Source organism: Bos javanicus, chromosome 9 (genome assembly GCF_032452875.1).
Source record: "Bos javanicus breed banteng chromosome 9, ARS-OSU_banteng_1.0, whole genome shotgun sequence".
Taxonomy (NCBI): domain Eukaryota; kingdom Metazoa; phylum Chordata; class Mammalia; order Artiodactyla; family Bovidae; genus Bos; species Bos javanicus.
In genome coordinates, this window is record NC_083876.1 from 76,073,762 (window position 1) to 76,095,067 (window position 21,306).

The 21,306-nt window shown below is 42.5% G+C and overlaps 1 protein-coding gene across 2 annotated transcripts in view; it reads left to right on the plus strand.

Moving 5' to 3' along the window:
* The window catches only part of ARFGEF3 (ARFGEF family member 3), a 177,229-nt gene that overhangs the window by 88,626 nt on the left and 67,297 nt on the right, over window positions 1-21,306 (plus strand). For both annotated transcript variants that reach the window (XM_061428114.1, XM_061428116.1), the window contains 5 exons: window positions 664-742; window positions 8,683-8,787; window positions 9,660-9,993; window positions 17,896-18,008; window positions 18,769-19,679. In XM_061428114.1, the coding sequence (XP_061284098.1) occupies window positions 664-742; window positions 8,683-8,787; window positions 9,660-9,993; window positions 17,896-18,008; window positions 18,769-19,679 (1,542 nt within the window). The remainder of the gene's footprint in view (window positions 1-663; window positions 743-8,682; window positions 8,788-9,659; window positions 9,994-17,895; window positions 18,009-18,768; window positions 19,680-21,306) is intronic.

The following is a 21,306-nucleotide window of genomic DNA, read 5'->3' on the forward strand; positions in this document are numbered from 1 at the left end:
TGAACAGATTCTGAAGTTCAGTCTTTTTCCAGTACAATTCTGTGGGAGTTTTGTTGCTAGATTCTGGACATGAACGTGTTTGGAGGGAAAATTATTTTTTCTGACACTGACTGTTGCTCCTTTAACAACAAAGGCCGTGTACCCTGAGGACGCTGGGACAAATAGCTGAAATAGGTAGAGATGGTGACTAACTTATTTTGCCCCTTTCCCTAGTTTCCTAGTTTGAAAAGTCCATCTTTCTTTCATGCCACTGTAGATTATCTCTCTAGGATACAACTCAAGTCTGCTCAAAAGACCCAGAAATTCAAGATATCAGAATAGGGGATACATGTATAGTCTGCTGGCCTAAATATTGAGAAAATTGTTATCAATTGTGTTGTTTCTTAAATTAACCAAATCTTCTTTCGTTAAGTGTGAATGAACTTTACTTATAGTTAATAGTTTCGTATTTCCTTCCTGGATTATCTTTTGAGTGTCTTACCTTGGAAAGGAATGATGATATTTAATTCTCTCTGATGCTTTCGGTGGCCTGAGGAAGGCTCAGCATCTGAAAATCATCTTTTCAGTTGAAAGTATCTAAAGCAGAGGATGGGAAGGAGTGTTGAGTAAGCCTGTAGTGCTCTGCTGCCGATGTCTAATGCCTGTCGCCTCCTCTCTTTGAAGGGTCAACAGTAGAGTCCCTCTGTGATGACCTTGTCTCCGTGCTCACTGTTCTGTGTGAGAAGCTCCAAGCTGCCATCAAGTAAGTGCCTTCAACTCTGGTGCTCTGGTCTGCTCAGGGCCTACTTCTGAACGAACTTTTGCCCATAGCATCACTTAGAGTTGCAGAGTACAGGGACAGTGGTTTCCCCGCCTCCTGCCATTCGTAAATTCACCGTCATTCCTGAGAAGTGTATTCAGTGATCTTGGGCAAGCCCACTTGGTCAAACATGATTACTGAAGGATGCAAATTTCTAATGGAGGTTAGTGGAAAGAATGTTGGCTAAGAGCTATGTGAGGGCTAGTTCTAACCTGGCTCATCCCAGGTGTATGACTCTAAATGAGCCTTCTTATCAAACTATTGGACCTTTCTCCTCCTTTACTAAATGGCAGGATTGGCCTGGGTGGTCATTTTTTATTTTTTTCTGACATCTCCTGAGCCTGTGAGCTCACTCACTTATCTTTTAAAAGACTGTGTTATTCTGACTTTTATATACTTGTTATTTATTTGCATGCCAGTTTAATCAGTGGTATTAGGTTATCTGTGATGTTCATTGCCCCAGCTCTCCAGGCAGTAAGTTGATAACTTATGCATTTGTAGTAAAGACAAATAATAAAAAGGCCAGATTTGCCAAGTTGAGATGAAAACCTCTACCAGATACACATATAATTAACTGCAACACAGTAGGATTCTGAAGTGCCCTTTGAAATGGAAAAGACATATTACTGTTTAATGAAAACTAGACATTGGATAATTCAGAAGGTTTTGCTGTAGAATTTTATGTATTGTCATGAGCTGGGAGAAACAGTCCCATTATAGAGACTCTTGAGAGTCCCCTGGACTACAAGGAGATCCAACCAGTCAGTTCTAAAGGAAATCAACCCAAATATTCATTGGAAGGACTGAAGCTGAAGCTCCAACACTTTGGCCACCTGATGCGAGGAACTGACTCATTGGAAAAGACCCTGATGCTGGGAAAGATTGAAGGCAGGAGAAAGGGGTAACAGAGGATGAGATGGTTGGATAGCATCACCTACTCAATGAACAGAAGTTTGAGCAAACTCCAGGAGATAGTGAAGGACAGGGAAGTCAGGTGTGCTGCAGTCCATGGGGTTGCAAAGAGTCTGACACAACTGAGTGACTAATGCTATGATAAATCAGTTTGTTTACTGTTGGTTCAACTGCATTATTTTTGTTGGATCGTGTTAGTCACTCAGTTGTGTCTGACTCTCTGTGTCCAGTCCATGGAATTTTCCAGGCAAGCGTACTGGAGTGGATTGCCATTTCCTTCTCCAGTTTTGTTGGATTACCAGAGTTAAAAAACCCATGTTTTACTCCTCACTAGCTTGGACTTTGATCAGAGATCTCAACCACCCTAAGTTTATATATCCTATAATTAGTTGTTATTGTCATGTTATTTTATATTAATAATATGTTGGAGAAGACTCTTGAGAGTCCCTTGGACTGCAAGGAGATCCAACCAGTCCATTCTAAAGGAGGTCAGCCCTGGGTGTTACTTGGAAGGAATGATGCTAAAGCTGAAACTCCAGTACTTGGCCACCTCATGTGAAGAGTTGACTCATTGGAAGACTCTGATGCTGGGAGGATTGGGGGCAGGAGGAGAAGGGGACGACAGAGGATGAGATGGCTTGATGGCATCACTGACTCACTCGATGGACATGAGTTTGAGTGAACTCTGGGAGATGGTGATGGACAGGGAGGCCTGGTGTGCTGCAATTCATGGGGTTGCAAAGAGTCAGACACGACTTAGTGACTGAACTGAACTGAATAATAATATTGAAGTATACCATAATATTGTAATAGTATACTAGTAATATTTTAATATTAATATACTTGATTACAACACAGTTCAATATATTGTTAATTTGCATTATAATCATAATAGTAATATGTAATACTAGTAATATAAAATATTCTAGGGCTTTTGTATGGATTAAGCTAGAAAATTAACCTAAAAGATTGTCAGTGCCCACCAAGATCAGAATAAACAGAATTAGGTTTATTAACTTGCTATAGCAAGGGAGCCTGTACACTATGAGGAATGATGGGGCATCCAGTAAAAGGGTGGGTGTTAGGAATTGTTACAGGATTTGTACCTGAGTTGGGTAATATCAGGTGGATTAAAGGACTTGGATGTTCTGTTCAAGAATTGGGCACTGTCAGAAAGTGAGGGGCAATTCTAGCATTGAACATCCTATTGAGTTGGCCAAAAAGCTCCCTTGGGTTTTTCCATAAAATCTTACAGGAAAACCCATATGAACTTTTTGGCCAACCCAGCTGTGGTCATCTAGACAAGAGGGCTAGATGGGAGCCAGAGTTGTCACTGGAGAATCAGCAAGGGTCGCTTACAGGGGAGGGTGATATTTGGTCATTTTTGTAATTGTACAGATTTTTTTTTTTAATTTCTGTTCAGATGTGATTATAGATTGCTTTCATCTTGTTCCATCATCGTCTTAAAGAGTCCTCATCTGAAATTAACATTCTGTGCAATTGTTGATGTTTCCCAGGAGAACACACAGCTGGCTATTGCCAGCTGTCAAGAGTTCTTCTTCTCGGCCCACCCCCCCATCTCAGGTCTTAGCATTGTCAGAAAATAAACCAAAGACCACCAAAACTTTGAAAATATAAAAGCTATGTTCATTACTGAGCTGCCAAGGGAAAACAAAGAAGTGAACCTTTTTTTTCCTGAGTAGTTTGTTTAGGGAAAAATCTAAGAATTTTAAGTGCTACAAAAGTGCTAATAATAGCTCAAGGTAATTATGCCATTAATAAATTTAAAAATAGTCATCAAGATAAGTGAGAATGAATCTATGGGTCTGTAAATGATACCATTGTTTGTTGGTCCAGAATGAGCTTTTAGCAAAGTCCAGTAAGGCCCTGCCTGGCATCTGGGGTTCGGTTCATGGTCTTTAAAACCTGAATGCCTCTAGTGTCCCCTACAGGGACCTCTACCTCTAGGGCAACCATATGACCTAGTTTACCTTAAACAGTCCTAAGTAATGCTTATTGTGTAATTATTATTAAAGACATTCAGATCAATATCTTCTAGGAAGTACTTGTATAAGTGGAATCTTTTTTTTCTGCACAGCACATAATAAATATTTGATAACTATTAGCTCTAAAAAGCTTGTTTGCTTTCAGAATTATCAGTGCTAATGCTAGTTTACAGTGGATTTAGGAGTTTCTTACATTAGAAATTTGGACTGTAGATTGTTAGAAAAATACATTGCATAAACATCACAAATGTTCACATACGTGTATTAGAAACTAAAGGTCATACATTTCTATCAGTCACTGAAAAATGGAAACATGTCTCAATCATGTAACTAAATGATAGGCTTTAAATGGAAAAAAATAACTCATGTGACACACATGTGTTTTCTAGGATTTCTCATTGAATATTGGATCAAAGGTGCCTTTAGGCATGTTATAGAGCTTAATGATTTTTTTTTTATAGGATTCTCATAGTCTTGCTTGGTTTTTCAAAGCAATTTCCTTACCATAATTCTGCCTCTAGAGACTTGTTTGGTTGCGGTCTTTCCCATCATGACTGCAGTGCCCTACGACAGGGGTTCTGTTGCTGTAGAAGCTGAGCTATAGCAGGTTTAGTGCAGCTTCACTGGGAGACCTTTAGACCACCTGATCAGATGATACCATGCCCTTGGCTGCCCTCACTCTGGTGGTTTAGTTTTCTTTGTTAGGTTTTCATATCTGTATAGTTTCTTCTGATTTTATTGCTTTAAGTCCTTTTATTTTCTGTTGGCTAATCTTGACACCTCTTCTAACTTCTAAATAGGTTCTTTGTCTGAAATCACACTATGGTCATTCAGTTCAGTTCAGTCACTCAGTCGTGTCCAACTCTTTGCAACCCCATGGATTGCAGCACACCAGGCTTCCATCCATCACCAACTCCTGGAGCTTACTCAAACTCATGTCCATCAAGTCAGTGATGCCATCCAACCATCTCATCTTCTGTCGTTCCCTTCTCCTCCTGCCTTCAATCCTTCCCAGCATCAGGGTCTTTTCCAATGAGTCAGTTCTTCGCATCAGGTGGCCAAAGTATTGGAGTTTCAGCTTCAGCTTCTATGGTCATTCAGTTCATTCAGTTCAGTCACTCAGTCGTGTCTGACTCTTTATGATCCCATGAACCACAGCACGCCAGGCCTCCCTGTCCATCACCAACTGCCAGAGTCTACCCAAACCCATGTCCATTGAGTCGGTGATGCCATCCTACCATTTCATCCTCTGTCGTCTCCTTCTCCTCCTGCCCTCAATCTTTCAGCATCAGGGTCTTTTCAAATGAGTCAGCTGTTCGCATCAGGTGGCCAAAGTATTGGAGTTTCAGCTTCAACATCAGTCCTTCCAATGAACACCCAGGACTGATCTCCTTTAGGATGGACTGGTTGGATCTCCTTGCAGTCCAAGGGACTCTCAAGAGTCTTCTCCAAAACCACAGTTCAAAAGCATCAATTCTTCAGTGCTCAGCCTTCTTTATAGTCCAACTCTCACATCCATACATGACTACTGGAAAAACCATAGCCTTGACTAGATGGACCTTTGTTGACAAAGTAATGTCTCTGCTTTTGAATATGCTGTGTAGGATGGTCATAACTTTCCTTTCAAGGAGTAAGCATCTTTTAATTTCATGTCTGCAGTCACCATCTTCAGTGATTCTGGAGCCCAGAAAAATAGTCAGCCACTGTTTCACTGTTTCCCCATCTATTTGCCATGAAGTGATGGGACCAGATGCCATGATCTTAGTTTTCTGAATGTTGAGCTTTAAGCCAACTTTTTCACTCTCCTCTTTCACTTATATCAAGAGGCTCCTTAGTTCTTCATCACTTTCTGCCATAAGGGTGGTGTCATCTGCATATCTGAGGTTATTGATATTTCTCCCAGCAATCTTGATTCCAGCTTGTGCTTCCTCCAGCCCAGCGTTTCTCATGATGTACTCTGCATAGAAGTTAAATAAGCAGGGTGACAATATACAGCCTTGACGTACTCCTTTTCCTATTTGGAACCAGTCTGTTGTTCCATGTCCAGTTCTAACTGTTGCTTCTTGACCTGCATACAGGTTTCTCAAGAGGCAGGTCATTACTTCCTCTCTCAATATCCATTTCCAAAATTAGTGCTTGTATACCTCCTGGGTCTTTAGCTTTATAGGGATATATACTCATGATATGTTCGGTCTCCTAGGAGTATTCAGAAAATGCTTTCAGGCATACAGGTTAACTCACATGCCTTGGAGATGTGGTATTAATAGAACACTCTATTAGGCAGATTGAATTAGACAATGCTGTTTAAATCTAAGAATTTGGGGGAGAATCACTGGGCTTAGGAATATATTTCTTCATTCTCTGCTTGTTGGTCTCCCACACCCTATCCCACTTCCCTCTCTTCCCAGAACAGAATGTCAGAGAGGAATCAGTGAGGCAAGGGTGACCTTCGTATTGCACATTCTAATTCCATTCCACTCCTATGCAATTAACTCTCTCTCCTTTTTCTAACTAAATTTGAATCTGTTTCTAAGGGAGGTAAAGTCAAAACAGCTCAAAACAAAACCAATTTTAAGAACTCCAGAGACTGAGGGTGTGGTGCCGGGTCTGCCCTGCTTCTTCTTCATGGACCCCTGTCACCTACAGGAGCTGTTCTCTGTGTATCTTGAGCCTGGAGGAAATCCAGAGACGAGCAAAGAGTGAGACCAGCAGACACTCAACCTGCTCCAACAAAAGGCCAGGCAGAGTGACTCACAGGCCTCCTAAGTGGGCACATATTCCCTATTGTGTGTGAAAGTCTTGGCTGGTTTTTAGGCTCCTTTCTGCCCTGTGCATTCCACAGATTCACCTGTTGTCAGGCAAATATGAAATGTACACCCTGTGCACGCACATCTGTATATCTAGTGAAGGGCCTGCGTGGAAGGTGTGCCTCTAATGACGTGACTTGTGCCAGGCCACAAGTACTTATTTTGCCAGACTGCAGCAGCCCACAGAAAAGCAGCTGCATTCAGTCTCCAAGGAGATTCTGGGCCAGTTTCCTTGGCAATGAGCTCTCTCTGTCATTGAGTCCTATGCCTTGCGGTTGCCGTATTGCTGCAGCACGCTTTGCTGATAGGTACTCATGGGAAACTTGACTGCTTGTAACTTTTCTCTGGGTTTATTTCCAGTGATTTCAGAAGTTGAGACTTTTTATTGTCTATGGTTATTTTAGTTTTGTGATGATCAACTGATGGTTTGAAAGATAAGACATTTTTTAATAGGGCATTTAATTATTTTTCTTAATAATGAGTCAAATGATTGGTCAGAAAGACAACCCACTTGGATTTTAGTACTTTCTGGTGGATTAGGCAGAAAATTTAGTCCAGGTATAAAAGTGTGCATCTCATAAAGTTATATGTTTTTTAAAAATATCTGGTTCTAATGAAGAACTGTATAGTAATAACTATGAGAAAAATAATTTGTCCATTGAAAAACACTGGTGATTTAAAAAAAAAATGAAAAGCCAAATGCAAGTTAGTAAAGTATTAACCATCTAAAAGATATCATAGTACATAGTGTCTCAAAAAATTTAGACAATTAAATATATTAAAATTTAGTATTTCTGGAGTAAACTGTAGACTTAAGTCAATATATCAATATTTGTTCCTTAATGGTAACTGTTAATTTGTTCTTTAATGGTAAGATGTTACTAATAGGATAAACCACGTACAGGGCTGGGTAAAATATGGCCACATTCTGTACCATGCTACATTTTTCTATAAATCAAAACTTCTAAAAAATCAAGTTTATTACAGAAAAATCATCCTAATTGGTTTGCTGGGGCTGCCAAAACAAAGTATCACAAACTGTGTATCACAAAAAAGTGGCTTTAATAACAGAAATCCATCGTCTTATGGTTCTGGAGGCTGGAGATGAGAATGTCAGCGGGGTTGGTTTCTTCTCAGAGCTGGGAGGCTTCACTCCTCGTCTACTCCCCTTGTCTCTTCACATTGTCTTCCCTCCATATGTATTTCTGTGTCCAAATTTCCCTGTTTTATGAAGATGATTGTTTAGTTCCTCAGTCATGTCCAACTCTTCAAGACCCCACGAATGCAGCATGCCAGGCTTCCCTGTCCCTCACCATCTCCCACAGTTTGTTCAAACTTGTGTCCATTGAGTCAATGATGCCATCCAACCATCTCATCCTCTGTCATCCCCTTCTCGTCCTGCCTTCAGTCTTTCCCAGCATCAGGGTCTTTCCCAATGAATTGGCTGTTTGCATCAGGTGGCCAAAGAATTAGAGCTTCAGCATCAGTTCTTCCAGTGAATATTCAGGATTGATTTCCTTCAGGATTGACCAGTTTGATCTTGCTGTTCAAGGGATTCTGAAGAGTCTTCTCCAGCACCACAGTTTGAAAGCATCAGTTCTTTGGCACTCAGCCTTCTTTGCACTTCCTTGGTGGCTCAGTCGGTAAAGAGTCTGCCTGCAATGAAGGATACCCAGGTTCAGTACCTGGATGGGGAGGATCCCCTGGAGAAGGAAATGGCCACCCACTCCAGTATTCCTGCTTGGAGAATTCCATGGACAGAAGAACCTGGTGGGTTACAGAGAGTCAAACGTGACTGAGTGACTAACACTTTCAGCCTGCTTTATAGTCCAACTCTCACATCCATACATGACTACTGGAAAAACCATAGGATACCAATCCTGTTGAATGAGGATCTACCCTAATGGCTTTGCTTTAACTTGGTTGCCTGTGTAAAGACCCCACCTCCAAATAAGACCATCTTTGAGGTACCAGGGATTAGGACCTCAAAGTGTGAAATGGAGCTGGGGGGAGCAGAAGGCAACCCATGACATTACCAACCTCCCCCCAGATTAACACTCTGTGATGCCTAACATTTTCTCAAGTGTTTCCCACACATCACCTCTTTAATCTTCCCTTTACTTTGGATGTGTTTGTGTGTTGGTTCTGTTCCCCGCAGTGACAGCCAGCAGCTGCAGCTCCTGTACCTGGAGTGCATCCTGTCCGTGCTCAGCAGCTCCTCCTCCTCCATGCAGCTGCACCGAGGCTTCACAGACCTCATCTGGTGAGGACTCATCTTGATGCCCACGCTGGCTCTGCGCTAGGCCCGGGGGCTCGCTCTGTCCGGCTGGGTCTGTGGGTCCCTTCCCATGGCATCTGTGCCTCTCTTGTTCCATTTCTGTGTAAATGTATTAGAGGGAAAGAGTGCTTTGCTTATATGTACCAGACCAAGCTACGGAGAGTAGAGGATAATTATTTTGACCAACTATGCCTCCCAAGGCCCACCTGCATTTTATTTACATCTAAGATCATGAAAGCCTATGTTCTAAATCATATAAAGTCACCAGTGAATTGCACAGGAGAGATAGTTCCCCTTCACCATAACTGAACCTTCTTCGCAACCTCACCCTGGTACTCTCTCCATCTCAACCTGCAAACTAGTCTCTTAATCACAGTCAGAGATTCACACAAATGACAGGGCCCTCAGGCAGCCAGCAAGTTGCTCTGGGTTCCTGGGCTAATCTGACAGAAAGTTGAGTGCTGTGTATCAGTGTGATATGTGTCAGAATTTTAAATTAACTTCTCAAATGAGAAATATAAGTAATTTCATTATTTATAATAAAATGAAACTTTATCACTAAGCCATTTAGCACTTTGAGTCCATTTTCTTCATAGAAGATGCTTTCTGATACTTCTCTTGATAGTTTATATAGTTAACCCCAGCTTGAATTATGAAGAAAAGTATTCTGTTGCTATCCCCAGGAGTGATGGAGAGACAGGACATGCTGGAGCAGGAGGTAGCCAGAAAAAGGGGCAGTAAAGAGCCCAGCTCTTACGTGTCATTTTTGGGGCACCTGGTATTTACCCTCAGGATAGTATTCATGTTTCATCATCTGGCTTGAAGGGAAACTGATCTTTCCTCTCTTCCCCTCTCAGGAAGAACCTTTGCCCCGCTCTCATCGTGATCCTGGGGAATCCGATTCATGATAAAACCATCACCTCTGCACACAGCAGCAGCACGAGTACCAGCATCGAGTCAGACTCTGTGTCTCCTGGGGTTTCCGACCACGGCCGGGGTTCGGGCTGCTCCTCCACAGCGCCAGCCCTGAGTGGGCCAGTGGCCCGGACCATCTACTACATCGCGGCTGAGCTGGTGCGGCTGGTGGGGTCGGTGGACTCCATGAAGCCCGTGTTGCAGTCCCTCTACCACCGTGTGCTGCTCTACCCCCCACCCCAGCACCGTGTGGAAGCCATCAAGATCATGAAAGAGGTAGGGAGGCCGTGAAGGACACCCCCAGCTTTGTTGTGGGGGCTGAGCACCTTGTGCACAGGAAGTACTTAGAAAGCGTTTGCCAATCATCTGCTGGAGCTTAATTGCTTCTCTGCAGTATCCAATAATAGTATCTTTAGCACTGGAGGCTGTGTGGGCATGTGTTGGGAGTTGGGCTAAGGGGGTGTTGATAAATGCTCACTGCAGCAAAGCCGTTTGATAATTTGAGCCACATGCATCTGACTGGAACCCAGGCTGAACTTTCAGTTTGCTCCCTAAGGTACTGTCTGTGCAGATGTGTGTGTTTATTCACTTTTGCCAAAATTGGATTTCAAAATGATTTTATACTCGTTATACATTATCCAAAAATGAGCTTTACTGATCTCTGATTTCTAAAAGGGACCCTGTTCTCCACTCCTTCTTACGCCCTATTTCTCCCACATGTCATGAGACAAAGGATGTCCAGCTTAGGATATATGTCCCAGTGAGCCACTTCATGATTTCGAGGAGGAATTGGAGCTATTTTGAGGATACTTTAAGAATTCCTCTGCTTCTCAACCAAAAAGAAAAGTGGTCAACTTTTTTGTACCTGTAAACTTGTCCATGAAGGTTTAATCACACTGGGTTTTGGTACTTGACACCAAAAAAATCAGTGTAACAAAATTACCTTGAGCAGTATTGGCTACTCACCAGTTTTTAAAAAGCTTAATTTGAACAACTTGCTGATGTTGTTTTCATGAGATTTGACTGTAATCAAAAATGGAAATTCTCACCCAGTGTTTCCAGAAATGAAGGAACAATCCAAGTTTAATTGCTGATGAAGAAAATTTATGGACCCACAGAAGTAACGACCATTTTTCTTTATGCCAGTATTTAACATATATTATCTTTAATATTCATAATAACTTTGTGAGGTTATATACCAGTGAAGAATGTCTTCCCTAACAGAGCTTCAGGCAAGGGGATCAAATGGGCAGCTTTGATATCTGGTCACCACTCGGTTGATGAACACAATGCAGCTTTGGAGGCCAATGAGACCAGAAGCATTTGTGGTTTAGTCACTAAGTCGTGTCCAACTGTTGTGACCCCTTGGGCTGTAGCTGTCCATGGGATTCCCCAGGCAAGAATATTGGAGTGGGTAGCCATTTCCTTCTCCAAGGGATCTTCCCAACCCAGGGATTGAACCTAGGTCTCCTGCATTGCAGGCGGATTCTTTACGGACTGAGCTACCAGGGGCCACCACCCAAACAACCGTCCCCTAGGAACCTGCCCCCACCCCTGTGAAGCTTGTCGTCTGGAGGAACAGGGTGGACTTTCTTTGAATTAGCCAATCTCCAGGAAGAGGACAGTAGAAGGGGCCACCATGCATGCTCATCTCTTTCTCCTGAATTAACCAGTCAGACCAGCCACTCCCCCTCCACTGGGAAGAAGTGAGAAAAGGAGAAGGACCCAGAATGCTATTCCACTGGGTGTTCCTGCCCGTAGAAACATAAAGCCAGGAAAAAGGAATTTTCCCTCCCACAAAGAAACTACTTCAAGGGGTCAAATGACTTGCCCAGGGTCAAAAGAAAGAGAAAAGGTGGGCACTTCCCTGGTGGTCCAGTGGTTAAGACTCTGCCTTCCAATAAGGGGATGTGGGTTCCATCCCTGGTTGGGGAACTAAGATCGCACATCCCAAGGGGCAATGATGAGCCCACATGCTGCAACTAAGACCCTATGCAACCAAATAAATAAATAAAAATAAAATTAACTTTCTTAAAAAAGAGAAAGGGTACAAATCTCCATCTGAACCCAAGCCCCTGGTCTCTCCCTACACACACTTATCACTGGGCTGGACTTTCATATTACAATGCGGATGATTCCCGCAGCTCTTTTCCTGGCACTGGTTCAGCTACCCTTTCCATGAAGTTGGGTCTGAGTCAAGGTTTGAATCCCCTCTCTGCCACTCATCAGCTAGATACCATAGCTAAAGCGTTTAACTCTGAACTTAGCAGTTTATTTTCGCTACGTAGTGACAGTATGCCAAAGGTTGCCAATTCGAAATGCCGTAAAGTTTGTATAAGTACTTTGTGAGTATTTAAAGTGATAAACAAATATGTGGTGCACTTATGAGCTTCCCTCATGGCTCAGATGGTAAAGAACCTACCTGCACTGCAGGAGACCCGAGTTCAATCCCTAGGTCAGGAAGATCCCCTGGAGAAAGGCATGGCAGCCAACTCTAGTATTCTTGCTTGGAGAATTCCATGGACAGGGGAGCCTGGGAGGGCTTCAGTCCGGGGGGTTGCAGTGAATCAGACACAACTTAGTGACCGAACAACAACATAAAGGAAGAGAAAAACCTACAGAGAGCTAAAGATAGCAGGTTCTCATCACCTCCTGCCTGAAGCAGCGAATCATTCACGTTGGTCTCCTTGCCTCCTGCCTGTGTGTTTTCTCCCTTTTATTTTCCTGGATGGGCTTCCCAGGTGGCTCAGATGGTAAAGAATCTACCTGCAATGCAGGAGACTCTGGTTTGATCCCTGGCTCAGGAAGATCCCCTGGAGAAGGGAATGACTGTCCATTCCAGTATTCTTGCCTAGGGAATTCCATGGACAAAGGAGCCTGGCAGACTACCGTCTGTGGGGTCACAAAGAGTTAGACGTGACTGAGCAACTAGCACTTCTCACTATATTCGTAAATGGCCACTGTTAATTTTTCCACTCTCCAGTGGCGCATGTTGCCTCTCCCATCAAGTCTAAAATACTCTGCCCAGTTTCCAGACCCTTCCATCATCATCCTCATTTCCCATCATTTCTCAGGATGCACCCTCATTCCGTCCTGCTTTGTTCAGTTTCTACTTTCCTGCTTCTATTCCAGCTCCCCCTGCTCTGTGCCCATTGGCCACTTCCACTTCACATAGTGAAATGGTGGATCACAGTAAGCTAGACAGACTCTGCTGGCACTTCACATTAGCTTATTTACAGACTTCTTTAGGGAGATAATATTGCTCCCATTTTCCAGATTGGGATACTGAGGCTTCTTGAAGAGAGGTTTACTCCCCCAAAGTCCTTGTGAGCAATATGACTAAAATATAAACCCAGATATTCTAATTACAACTGCCTTTCTGTCAAAATCTTTCTCTTTTATGACTCTGCTTCCTCAGACCAGTGATTTCACTCTTCTCTAAATCTTGTTCCACCATTTAGCAATTGATTATAATGCCTCATCACTCTGACTGCTCCACAATACCATGTGGAACAAGCCTCTTGTCTCCCTAAACATGGTTTTGTATACATTGTTTTCTGTGTTTCCTTTGATATCTAACACTACTGTCCTTGAATAAGAATAAGTGTTCAATACATTTTGATATTCAAGTGTTCAATATTCTGACCTGAAGACAGAATATCTGCAGAGGGTGTTTTGAAGCAACAGCATCCTTTCTTTCCCCCTCAGAACTTCCCAGGTGATGCGAGCAGTAAACAATCTGCCTGCCAATGCAGGAGATGCAAGAGACCAGGGTTAGATCCCTTGGGTCGGGAAGATCCCCTGGAGAAGAAAATGCCAACCCACACCAGTATTCTCGCCTGTAAAATCCCATGGACAGAGAAGCCTGGTGGGCTACAGTCCATGGGGTGGCAAAGAGTCAGACATGACTAAGTGAGCATACAAAAAGCAAGTATACAGAGATGACAGGCACTGGAGTTATCGTTGCCCAGGGTAGAGCTACTCGACAGCTGAATTCTAAGTAAATACTTGGCCTACGAGGTGTATAGTTCTCAATGCACTTTCTATAATAGCTTCCTTAGTACTGCAAAGGAAATCAGTTCCGTGTTCCCCTCTTCATGGATTTGCTAGCTCCCCACGGTCAATTTGCTAAGCGAGGCTGTAATTGACACCAGGGTAGTGTGTCCAGGCCGTGCTGCCCCGCGGAGCACAACATACTCACGTGGGCCAGGTTGTTCTCACGAGCATCGCCTCCACTTACTGTGGCAAAACCAGTAATTTGGGAAGGCTGGTAACCTAGATACCAAAATGTGCAGGGCTCAGGCATACAAAGGAAACCCCTGGGCACCCAGGATGTTTGTTTGCTCTTGTGGAGTTTGAACGCCTGGTACATTATTTGCCGTTCTCTCTCTAATTCGTCTCTCTGCCATGTGTGCTGTGTGCTTATTAATCAAAGGCATACAGGACATTTTGTTTTTCAAAATACATTTTCTTTTTTTGCTTCTACTCCCCCCACCCAAAACATTTCATAACCGAAAAGAACACCTTGCTTCCTTTTCTCTCCCCCACGTTTCGGCTTTAGAAGGAAGCCCTAGTCTTTATCAGACTTGTGACACCCTAGCCACTGACACCAATTCCTCATTCCCACCAGAAGAAGCTGAAATTAAACAAGTCTTGCTTTTCTTTAAGTATTTGTTGAGAGTTCTCCAAAACTCTATTTCCTTTCCCTCCAGACTCTGAAGCACCTGAGAAATAAACACAAGATTAATGTGAGAATTCAAATATGTCATCTGATTTATTCCTGGTAAAGTTGGATTAGGGAATTAATGGGATCCCAAGAGAGAGTCAGATTTCCCACTCTTGTGCCCCTGAAAGGCACTTATCCTTCTAACAAGAGATGGGACAGCTAGAGGCTTAGAGGCATAGCCACTTCACTTGGCTGCAGGTCTGGCAGGCAGACGGAGAGAGAGAAAGAGAAACTGCCTTGATCTCTGTAATATTGCTCCTTTCTTGATGACAAAAAAAACAAAAAACAAAAAAACGTGGAAGCTTCATGTTTGTGCCTCCAAGAGAGACGTTCCCAATTTCTGGCAGAAGAAAGGAATTTTGAAGAAGCAAAACATGTAATTTTTTCTACTTAATATACTTTATCTTGCAAATATAAGTCATTTTGAAAATAACGTAATAGTAGGATGTCTGCTTCAATGTACTTGATTAATCAATCTTTCTTTAACTTAGCCTCAAATTGAAATTTTCTGTACAGATGTCTACCATATAGAAACAAAAATACATTTGAACGAAAAAATTATGAAAATCCTGTATGAGAACTTGTAAGATATAGCCAAAACAGTGCATAAAAGGATATCTATGGCTTCAATGACTTACCTCAAAAAATAGAAAGTCTAAAATTAATGTTCTAATTCTCCAACTTAGGTAGTTTGGAAAGGAAGAGCTTAAATTTTTTAAAAACTCAAAAGAAAGACTAGAACTGTTGTTAAGTCCTTTTCAACTCTTTGCCACCCCAAGAACTGCAGTACATACATTCTTCACTATCTTACAGAGTTTGCTCAAACGCATGTCCATTGAGTTGATGATCCCATACAATCATCTCACCTTTCTGTTGTCCCCTTCTCTTGCCCTAAATCTTTCCCGGCATCAGAGTCTTTTCCAATGAGTTGGCTCTTTGCATCAGGTGGACAAAGTATTGGAGCATCAGCATCAGTCCTTCCAATGAATATTCAGGACTGATTTCCTTTAGGATTGACTAATTTGACCTCCTTGCTGTCCGCGGGACTCCCAAGAGTCTTCTCCAGCACCACAGTTCGAAAGCATCAATTCTTCAGCACTCAGCCTTCTTTATGGTCCAATTCTCACATCCGTATATGACCACTGGGAAAAGTATAGCTTTGACTATATGGACCTTTGCCAGCAAAGTGATGTCTCTGTTTTTTAATATGCTAAGTTTGACATGGCTTTTCTTCCAAGGAGCAAACATCCTTTAATTTCATGGCTACAGTCACTGTCCGCAGTGATTTTGGAGCCCAAGAAAATAAAATCTGTCACTGTTTCCACTTTTTCCCTATTTGTCATGAAGTGATGGGACTAGATGCCATGATCTTAGTTTTTTGAGTGCTGAGTTTTAAGCCAGCTTTTTCAGTTTCCTCTTTCATCTTGATCAAGAGGTTCTTTAAGTCCTCTTCACTTTCTGCCATTAGAGTGGTTTTATCTGCATATCTGAGGTTGTTGATATTTCTCCTGGCAGTCTTGATTCTAGCTTGTGATTCATCCAGCCCAGCATTTTGCATTATGTACTCTGCATATAAGTTAAATAAGCAGGATGATAATATACAGTGTTGACATACTCCTTTCCCAATTTTGAACCAGTCTGTTGTTCCATGTCTGGTTCTAACTATTGCTTCTTGACCTGCATACAGGTTTCTCAGGAGACAGGTAAGCTGGTTTGTTATTCCCATCTCTTTAAGAATTTTCAACAGTTTGTTGTGATCCACACAGTCAAAGGCTTTAGCGTGGTCAATGAAACAAAAGTAGATGTTTTTCTGGAATTCCCTTGTTTTTTCTGTGATCCAAGGGATGTTGGCTATTTGATCTCTGGTTCCTCTGCCTTTTCTAAATCCAGCTTGTACATCTGGAATTTCTCAATTCACATACTGTTGAAGCGTAGCTTGAAGGATTTCGAGCATGACATTGCTAGCATGTGAAATGAGTGCAATTGTATGGTAGTATGAACATTCTTTTGTGTTGCCTTTCTTTGGGATTGTAATGAAAACTGACCTTTTCCAGTCCTGTGGCCACTGCTGAGTTTTCCAAATTTTGGCATATTGAGTGCAGCACTTTCATAGCGTTATCTTTTAGGATTTAAAATAGCTCAGCTGGAATTCCATCACCTCCCCTAGCTCTGTTCATAGTAATGCTTCCTAAGGCCCACTTGACTTCACGTTCCAGGATGTCTGGCTCCAGGTGAGTGACCACACCATTGTGGTTATTCAGGTCATTAAGACATTTTTGTATAGTTCTTCTGTGTATTCTTGCCACCTCTTCCTAATCTTTTCTGCTTCTGTTAGGTCTTTGCCATTTCTGTCCTTTATTGTGCCCATCTTGCATGAAATATTCCCTTGGTATCTCCAATTTTCTTGAAGAGATCGCTAGTCTTCCCCATTCTGTTGTTTTCCTCTGTTTCTTTGCATTGTTCACTTAAGAAGCCTTTCTTATATCTCCTTGCTATTCTCTGGAATTCTGCCTTTGGTTGGGTATATCTTTCCCTTTCTCCTTTACTTTTTGCTTTTCTTCTTTTCTCAGCTATTTGTAAGGCCTCCTCAGATAGTCACTTTGCCCTTTTGTATTAAGTAATGTGATTAAAAGCAAACACAATATAGTGAATCAATAAAGTAAAACATGCCAGGACTCTGAAAATACTAACAGAAGAATTCAAAATTCTAAAATAGGTAAAAATAAACAAAAATAAGAATTTTTAAAAAGGGCATATGACCATAGATGTTACAAATGTTAAAGAAATGAACAAAGGTATTAAGGCAACTTTAGACCATTAAATTTGAAAACTTAGATAAAATAGATAAGTCCCTAGGAAATAATGCAACTTAAAACAAAATTGATTCAAAGAGAAATTGAGGACCTAAGTAGTATTATCATCTTTAAAAAAATTGAATCAGTAGTTAATACCTTTCCATTCAGAAGAAATTAGTGGGCCCATACAGCTTGAGAAACAAGTTATACCAACATTCAAAGAACAGGTAGTTCTAATAATACATGAACTTTCCCAGGTAATAGAAAGGTATACTTCTTAATTCAGTTTTTGAAGCTAGTCAGTTTCATAGCAAAATAAGGCAGGGAGAGGATAGAAAAGTTAAATTATAGGCCAGTCTTACTAAAGAACATAGGCGTAGGTGCTTTCTAGTTCTGTGATATAAAAAACTTTGAAGCACTCCCTCAAGGGATATTCTTTGTCTAAGCTGGTCCTAAACTGGGGAGCTGGGGACCCAATGGGTATTCCAAGTCAAGGAGAACACTAAAGTCAGATTTATTAAGATTTGAATTCCAAATTGTGTTTTCTCCTTAGACCATATCACTCAAGAGAGAACATATATGTTTATTTGATCTCACAGTTCTTGTGCTTTTTTATGATATTCACTTTTCTGTTATTTTTTCCCCATATGCTTAAAGCTACTTGGGAGCCCAAAGCGTCTCTGTGATTTGGCAGGACCCAGCTCCACTGAACCTGACTCGAGAAAAAGATCAATTTCAAAAAGAAAGTCTCATCTGGATCTTCTCAAACTGTATGATATGTTCTCCTTTTGGATCTTTATTGCTTGGTGAAGACTGCTTCTCTGAATATTCTTAACGTTGTTTCTAAGTTCCTGAAATTATATGAATCTGTTATATGAGATATGACTATGTAGTAATGTACCTGAAAGCCAGAGGAGAAGTCTTATCTCAGTTTATTGTAATCATATAACTTTCCATATTTTCATATTGACTTAGAGAAAAGCCAGTGTACAAATTGTACAGAAATTCTTCATTGGGCTTATTTTGGGGAAAAACTTTTTGACTTAATATGTTACAGCTATATGATTCCTTTCCATAGAGTCCCTCTCGGAAATGGAATATTATCTGATTTGTAATAGTTGTAGTCACATGGATCTCTTCAGAAATACATTTCTTGAATAAAGGAAGGTCCATACTATCCTAGAGGCATTATAAATGTTTTCTGTTTGGAAAACTGAACATGTTACAAAAGTGAGATTATTCTATGCCTGTCCTTGTGAAGATCATAAATTTGCATCAGAATCTTTATTTGTACCTACATAAACCAGGCAACCTAAAGACTGTGATTCAAAGTGGGCCATTTTCCAGCCTGAACACATTTGTTTCCTTTATTGTTCATTTTATTCTTTTTGCCCAGATCATTTGATTTTATGTGAATCAAGAGTATCCCTTTTGAATACCTAACTGTTCACCAGTCTAATTCTTGTTCATTTGGTAGCATTTTTCCATGTTTCCTGTACTGATGCCGTCTGCTCCTTTGAACACTTTCAGCATCATGGACGGCATGACCGAGGCGTGCATCAAGGGCGGCATCGAGGCCTGCTACGCCGCCGTGTCCTGCGTCTGCACCTTGCTGGGAGCCTTGGAGGAGCTCAGCCAGGGCAGGGGCTTGAGCGAAAGTCAAGTCCAGCTGCTGCTGCTGCGCCTGGAGGAGCTGAAGGACGGGGCCGAGTCCAGCCGCGACTCCATGGAGATCAATGAGGCCGACTTCCGCTGGCAGCGGCGAGTCCTGTCCTCGGAACACACACCCTGGGAGTTGGGGAATGAGCGGAGCCTTGACATCAGCATCAGCGTTACCACGGACACGGGCCAGACCACCTTGGAGGGAGAGTTGGGTCAGACCACACCCGAGGACCACTCGGAAAACCCCAAGAATGGCCTCAAGTCACCAGCCGTCCAGGAGGGCAAGGAGACTCTGAGTAAAGTGTCAGAACCAGAAGCTGTGGACCAGCCAGACGTGGTTCAAAGGAGCCACACGGTTGCCTACCCCGATATAACCAACTTCCTGTCCGTCGACTGCAGGATGAGGTCCTACGGATCCAGATACAGTGAGAGCAACTTCAGCGTGGACGACCAAGACCTCTCTCGGACAGAATTCGACTCCTGTGACCAGTACTCCATGGCGGCTGAAAAGGACTCCGGGAGATCGGACGTGTCGGACATTGGATCCGACAACTGTTCTTTAGCTGATGAGGAGCAGACCCCCCGGGACTGCCTGGGCCACAGGTCCCTGCGGACCGCAGCTCTGTCTCTCAAGCTGCTGAAGAACCAGGAGGCTGACCAGCACAGCGCCCGGCTGTTCGTGCAGTCGCTGGAGGGTCTCCTGCCGCGCCTCCTGGCCCTGCCCAGTGTGGAAGAGGTAGACTCAGCCCTCCAGAACTTTGTCTCTACCTTCTGCTCAGGTTTGTAATTCATTTTTTTGCTACGCAGTCCACTAGAATATTCAGAGCATTTTGTTTAATGGGCAGTTACTAGCATGCATGGAGTTTGAAGTGCTCAGAGCATCTTGATGAATCTTGGGTTTCTTAAAGAGAGCCAAGGACTGTAACTGACTGGAGGTGGTTTGTTCAAATTGTGCAGCAGTCGATGGCTAGAATACACCGAGAGGTGGATAAATGTGCAGAGGGTAAGAGGTAAGTGCCTTCTAGAAAGCTGATGCTGACTGAAACAAAATGACAGTCTGGGATTCTCAGAACACTGAATTCTTCCTATGCTTCTACACTTTGATATCTTAAAATCATAGTGTGTTGCACTTCTGGTTTGTTGACATGTTAATTATTTCAGATGAGGTCTTGGAGCAGATGCAGGCTGTCCTACCACTATATTCTGAATTCCCCTGAACTTCCCACAGTGTGCGATGCTCCAGTGTTCTATGTCAGCATAGCATTCTCCAATCTCAGACCCTTCTGTCTGCCAAATGTCAACCTTGTGACCCAAACGGCATTTAAACTGGTGTGCCGTGGGCTATCTTGGCCAGGGTATACCAGAGAATTATACTAGTTTTGCTGAAGGGCTGAAAATGATCACCCAGGATTTTGGTGAAGAAAGGAGGTAAACAATATAGGGAAGCATTTAACACAGGGAATAATGAATTTATTAATAGTGAATTTAGATCATTTTCTTGTAAGGTATTTGTAGAGGGAGCATGCAGCTTTTTCCTTCATATGTAGAGAAAACCCCAGTTCTTCCTTACGGTGCCTCTTCCTTCTTTTATGAGTCACACAGAGCACTGTACTTCTGACAGTTGGTCACCAAATGTGTGAAAGTTTTCCCCTCAAACAACAAGCAAACCTCAGACAGCAGCTGAGTGTCTTACAATATAACTCAGTTCTGATGCTACCTAACCCCCACTACAGATGCCAGCTGCAAGCCCAGGCTGTCACCTGTTCTTCTAAGCGACTGGCTATAAATCAGAGCTTCTCATGACCGCTTCCTTAGGTTCACTTAATTTGTTAGAATAGCTCACAGACCTCAGGGAAACACTCACTTTTGCTTACCAATTTACTAAAGGATCTGATAAAGGATATAGATGAATGGCCAGATGAAGAGATACACAGAGTGAGGTCTCGGAGGGTCCTGAGTACAGGAGCTTCTGTCCCCATGGAGTTGGGTGGGTTACCCTCCTGGTGTGGATGTGTCTGCCAACTTGGAATCTCCCCAAACCTCTACTCCTGGGATTTATGGAGGCTTCCTCATGTAGGTGTGATCAATTATTAACTCCATTTCCAGCTCCTCTCCTCTCTCTTGAGGATGGCATGGTGGGGGTGGAGCCAAAAATTTTTTGCTCCTATCAAGGAGTTATCCAGGAGCCCACCCAGAGTCACCTCTTTAGAAAAAGAGATCGTCTTAGTGTTCTTATTACTTGGGAATTTATGAGAGTTTCAGGAGCCCTGGGTCATGGATGAGATCAAAGACACATATTAGAATAAGAGGTATTCCTAGTGTTCTTATCACTTAGGAAGTCATTAGGGTTTTAGGAGCTTTGTGCCAGGAACTGGGAGCAGAGACCAATATATGTATTTTCTATTC